Source organism: Ailuropoda melanoleuca, chromosome 20 (assembly GCF_002007445.2).
Source record: "Ailuropoda melanoleuca isolate Jingjing chromosome 20, ASM200744v2, whole genome shotgun sequence".
In the NCBI taxonomy this organism is placed as follows: Eukaryota; Metazoa; Chordata; class Mammalia; order Carnivora; family Ursidae; genus Ailuropoda; species Ailuropoda melanoleuca.
Window position 1 is genome coordinate 26,945,635 of NC_048237.1, and position 6,000 is coordinate 26,951,634.

The window sequence follows — 6,000 nt, forward strand, 5'->3', positions numbered from 1 at the left end:
CAGATTCTCCTTGGGCCTCCAGTGGGAACCAACCCTGCTGATAGCATGATTTTGAACTTCCAGTCTCTAGCACCAACTGTCAGAGAATAAATTTCTGTTGTTTTAAGTCACCCAGTTTGTGGCAGTTTGTTAAGGCAGACCGAAGAAACACACACATACTAATACCTATACCTCTTTATATTAGTCAGGGTAGACTAGGTTTTGTTGCAGTAACAAAAGGTCCTCTCCTCCCATTCTTAGGGGCTTACAACAACAAAGATAGACTTCTTATTCCCACCATATGTCCTTTACAGATCAGCTGCCCCTCAACACCATATCACTTTGGGCAGGGACCCTGGCAGGTGCAGCAGCCTCTATCCAGAATATTGCCTCTGGCCTGTGATGAAAGGAACATAGAGTCTGAAAATTCAAAGATTTATGGGGTTAGAAGATGAAAGCAGTAAACCATAAAATTGAAAGGGCTTTAAGGAACAAAGCTCTCTAATCAACTCGCTGTTAGGCAAGGACCAAATCAAGGGTGTGGCCACTGTGCCTTTTGTTCAAACCTCTGAATCAATTAAGAGGTTCTCAGTAAATTATTTCAGTCGGACAAATTGGCAGAGAAAGAGCATGGCAAACTGCATCAGTTCTTGACGCTTCTGCCACAAAGTGACCCAGATCACTTCTCTCACATCTCATTGGCAGAACAAGTCTGATGTCATCGTGTGGGTATGTGTAATCCACCTGTGGTGGGGGTTGGGGGACAGGCAGTGAATTTTTTTTAGCAATGATATCATCCGTCCTACTCTTAGAGGATTGTCCTTTCAGTAGTCACTCTGAAAGACTATCATAGTAGTACAGTGATGTTAAAAGCTCTTTTGGAGTGATCACCAGAGCAAATCTATTATGTCATGTAAGGAAGTGACTCTAACTTTATGGTTTTTGAGCCCAAATTGACATTCTTCAGATGGATCATCCACCTAGCCCCCAGATGTGGTTATAAGTGACCTTTAGTTTGTTCTCCCAAATTAAGTCCACCCTCAAGTAGTGAAAATTTGCCATTCTGAAGGCTGGTTGTAGGAAGGTATTCCAGACCATTCCCAAGAAGAAGCTACAGAAATGTGAGAAATAACTGCATCCCTGAAATAACTGACCAGCCTCGCAGTGGGACTCCTTAAAAGATACAGTGCCAGACTGAAGCAATATGTATTTCAGATGCATAATAAATTATTATAATGATATGTAATATATAAACATATAAAAATAGTACATGAAGTTATATATTTTATATATGTGCATTTTTTTTGTTTTATATAGAACACATACGTATATATATATCCTGATGTGTTTGTTTAAAAAGGAAATCAGGGGCGCCTGCGTGGCTCAGTCGGCGAAGCCTCTGCCTTAGGCTCAGCTCATGATCCCGGGGTCCTGGGATCGAGCCCCACATCGGGCAGCCTGCTCGGCGGGGAGTCTGCTTCTCCTTCTCCGTCTGCCTTTGCCCTCCCTGCCCCGCACCCTGCTCCTGCGTGCTCACTCTCTCAAATAAATACAATTTTTAAATACATATATACATACATACATACATACAAAGGAAATCAACATGGCTTCACCCATCCTGTGTGGAAAGCCTACTGTGTGCCAGGCACTAAGCGATTTGCGTGGATTATCTCGTTTAACCCTTGCAGCCAGGGCTGGGACTAGGGTGAGGTGAGTGGGGCGGCACAAAATTTAGGGAGAACCCCCATTGTCAGGGCTGTACAAATGCAGGGTTGAGCCTCACGTGACCGTAACAGTGAGCACCCCATTCCGTTGTGCGCTAAGAGCCTCACTCCCCTCGCCCTAGTCCCGGACCTGCCGCAGACAGCCCCGTGAGATCGAGCTCACCAACCCCCTTCCTTCCCACGAAGGAAACGGAGGCCCTCAGGAGGTTGGGCGCCCCACCTCCCTTTCCGGCAAGCTAGTGACCGGTGCACCGCTCAGAGCTGAACCCGAATCCCGGGGGGTGGGGGGCAGCTGGACCCGAAGTCTGCCCTGGCTGCCTGCGCATGCGTCGATGCTTCCGCAAGTGCTTCCTCTTAAGGTCCGGTGGTGTTTGTCCTCCTCCCCAGGTATCCAAGGCGGCCGCAGACCTGATGGCCTACTGCGAGGCGCATGCCAAGGAAGACCCCCTGCTGACCCCGGTCCCGGCTTCAGAAAACCCATTTAGGGAGAAGAAGTTTTTCTGCGCCATCCTTTAAGTCTTCACGAGGAGCCTGAAGAGCGTCAGGGCTCCTGGGACACTGATGTCGAGTTTTTAGCGAAGTGGGCGCCTTTCTAGTCCACAGCATTTAAAGAGAGGGAGGAGAACCATCCTGGAAACTTCAGGCCATGCATGTTTAAAGAACCGGTCCCCTTGATGAGAATGAAAGCCAAACCACATCCCGAGTTAAGAGATCTGATATCTGCAGAACTGCCTGGAGCAAGGGAATATGTAAAGATAAAATCCGCCTCATTTCTTTCTGCTATCCCTGCCCAAACCTTATGTTTCTGCTTCATATTTAAAAAAATAATAAAAAAAATAAAAACAGACAGCTGTACTGAGCTAAGATATGTATGACCTTCTTGGAATGACTATTGCCTTTAGAATACCCTTTGATAAGCTGAATTGTCCAGTGTAGCTGCGGTTTGGTTTAATGGCATTGATGTTTAGTCTTTGTGCCTTTTTTTTTCCTTCTCCCCTGCCTCTCCTTCCACCCCTTCCCATTAGAGTAGTACAGAGAGAAGACTGGACTTGTATGTAAGACTGAACTCCAAGGAGGAGCACCCAGATGTTGAGGGAGCTGTTCCCCGTGGTTTGTCCTCATGGTAATAACAACAAAAAATGCCGGTTGTCTGTGTTCTCTTATCACAATTCCTAACATTTGTACATGATAGCTTTGATTCTGCAAGTAAAAGTAAATCATGTGTTGTGACTGGTGCTTTCATATATTTGTGACAATTTTTGAGTAATACTGCATGAAAATTTCCCTATGTTACATCCATTCAGAAGGTTTGTTGTTTTACTAAAGTTTGGAACAGGAATGAGAGAGAAAAGAAGCTAGAGAAGAAAAAACTCAGTGTCTTGAAAACTGAGATTACTTCAGAGCCTTAGCCATGCCTAATATACCTCTGAGTTCACAGTGGCGTAAACGCCTCTTCAACGTATTTTCCAGAATCCAAAGCATTTTGGCTGTATCCAGGATCCAGGGCAGCACAGGAACCACCAAGCAGGAGAGGGAAGGAGGGATTCACCATCAATGGGGAGGCATTTCTGTCATAGAGTAAGAGCCGATTTCATCTTTCCCTGCATCGTGGAAATTCTAGATTGAAGGAACACTCTCTGTTTGTTCAAGAATCAGGAGAAATAAACCAATGGCTCCAGAGAAGACCTATTTGCAGAATCCTGGCTGTTCACCTGCCACAGAGAAGAGGTCAGGTGCACCCCCACCCCCAGCCAGCAACACCAGAAAGCGTTCTGGCTCTCTTTTGCCACTGGGATGGTCTTTGCTTTTCACTCACGAAATTTTTCAATAGAACCTTTTCTGTTGTTCTCTGTCTTGTTTGAGTCTCTCAGTCTTTATCTACAACTTCCTTGCAGCTAGAGCTCTCTCTTCCTGAGAGATGATATTGAAAGTGATTTTTCATTACAGCTCTAGCCTTCATCAGTAATGGAAGGTCCTGGTAACCTGCATCAATTTTCTCTGTGTCATTCCCAGGCAAAAGAGGACCAGCCTTAGAGCTCGCTGTTTACTTTGAAATTGCAAAAGACCATTTCCAAATTAATTCTATTCTCTTTCTGTTCTCTTCCTTCTGTTTAAAAAAAAAATGGAGAAGAAGGAAAAGAGAAGATGTAAAAGCTTAGTATGCCAAGGACAGATTTTGAAAGAGTTAGTAAATACTTTCCCTAGCTCCTTTTATGGGCATGATGGTAAAAGAAAGCTCACAACTGGGGTGGGGGCAAGGGAATCCTGAGATATTTGCAAAATGTGTGAATCTAGTTCTATAACCAGATACTTCTGTTCAAACCTTGGGATGTTGTTACAGTCAGCGAAACGCTAATGAAGATTTAGTAGGAAGACCCTGGCAGAGTATTTATTAAACTAATATGGTATTGTACCATTAGCTTAGTAATACTGTGGAATCAGCTAAAACCATACACATTTTTAAAATTAAGCCAAAACATGAATTGAATATGTGGTCACATAAAAACAACTCTGAATAAAGCACCTTTTGATGGTGATTAGGGCATCATTGTAAGACCCCAAGGATTTTCATAATCCAGGCCATTTATTTTTCTTAGAGGGATGCTTTATATTTGTATGTAAATCTAGATCTTTGGAGCAATTAGAATGGCATTAAAACTTGAAGGAAGCACTGTAATACGGCTCTGATAATTAAAAGTTAAGGAAGTTCCAAACTTGTGACCTTGTTTACAAAAGAGAAAAAGCAGAAAATACACAATCAATCTGAAATTAAGTTTAAGGAAAATGTTTGGGCTTTTTCATAACTTCATGTCCTGTAGTATGGTATATAATACCAGAGTCTTTATATGAGTTTTTGCTTATCAGTATTTTTACTTGTTAAGGGGGAAAGAAATCTTTTGATGACTTATACCTCTAAAGAGCTTTAATTCTGTTAGAAATTCAACAATCATTTCCACCAGCATAACTTTATCTGAAGGAATAACTAATAGGAAAATTTAACTTAATTATTCAAGGCCCTAATTTCTGTATATAATGTATTGGATAGTAATGAAAATCTATCATGCAGTTAGTTTAAATTGTAACAATAACCCTCATATTAAGAAAAAAATTGTATCGTCCTTAATATTAACTCTGGTTTCTTTCCTTTTTAATTTTAAACCAAGTACTATTTAATTTAAATTAGAGGTTGCAAAACAGTACTTTGATCTGAGGTTAATTTCGATAATAATATTTGAAAGAGATTGCTTACCAAGGAAAAATTAAAAACCATTTCTCCACATACTCCTATTCACAAATGGGATTTGGGGAAATTGAGCATGCTGTCTTAAGATTTTTGTAGTTTTTTTTTTTTTTAATATTTGCTTCAAGCTGCTCCTGGCAATGGTGAATTGTTACGTATCGTTAATGTTTTCCCAACCCAAGGATTGTTCACATTTTTCCTATATGAGATCTATGGAGTGTGTCTTTCAGAGAGGAAATACAGGAATGTTAAAGCAGGAAAACCTGAATGTGATGTGCACATTTTCATCCCACATGGACAATGTATTTGTTTTAATAAATGGAATTTTCAAATTCATTTCATATGCAGTCAATTTCATGGCGAGGGCCTGGGGGCCAGCTTACCCATCGATTTCATGGTTAATTTGAGAAAGATGATGACACATAACAGGGTGGGTGGGGAAATAGGAATCCATTGATTTTCTTTAGGATTTTGTTAACAGAGGTGCTCTAAGGAAGGACTCACATGAGACTTTTTAAAAGCCGTTCTCCCTGGGTCCCTACATCTTAGAGGCCCATGCCTGGGGAGAGACAAAGGTGATGGGGAAGAGCGCAGGGCTCTGGCAGCCTGGACCGTGCGGACACGTGAGCTGCAGTTACACTCTAATGTGCTGTGAGTGTGCCACACTGGGATTTTTCCCTCACCAAAAAAAAAAAAAAAAAAGGACACAGAGAATGCTGTTCTCCATAAGTTGTTCACGATTTAAAAGGAGTACTGGAGAAGGCAAAATGCTTAGAATTCTAGATTCAGCAGCTCCTCAGAGATAGTCAACAAAACCTTTCATAGGTCCCTCAAATGATGCCAGTGAGTGATAGACCCTGTTCATAAAGAAGGAAGTGCTGCCTCTCCCAGGACTCCTGTCAGGGACAGCAGCGCCTCTAAAACTGATAGGGCCGCTGGGAGTTAGTGCACTTGTCCACTTACATCCCTGTTTTGCAGGCTTATGGTCCCTGGACCACCTGCTTCAGAATCCCAATTAAAAAGGCAGATGATGGGCCCCAACTAATTCAGAATTTC

The 6,000-nt window shown here is 42.3% G+C and overlaps 1 protein-coding gene across 5 annotated transcripts in view; it reads left to right on the plus strand.

The window, feature by feature from the left end:
* The window catches only part of GNG2 (G protein subunit gamma 2), a 126,016-nt gene extending 120,736 nt beyond the window's left edge, over positions 1 to 5,280 (plus strand). For all 5 annotated transcript variants that reach the window (XM_034648483.1, XM_019807225.2, XM_019807227.2 and 2 more), the window contains one exon: positions 2,091 to 5,280. In XM_034648483.1, the coding sequence (XP_034504374.1) occupies positions 2,091 to 2,219 (129 nt within the window). In that variant the 3' untranslated portion in view covers positions 2,220 to 5,280. The remainder of the gene's footprint in view (positions 1 to 2,090) is intronic.
* The last annotated feature ends 720 nt before the right edge of the window (positions 5,281 to 6,000 follow it).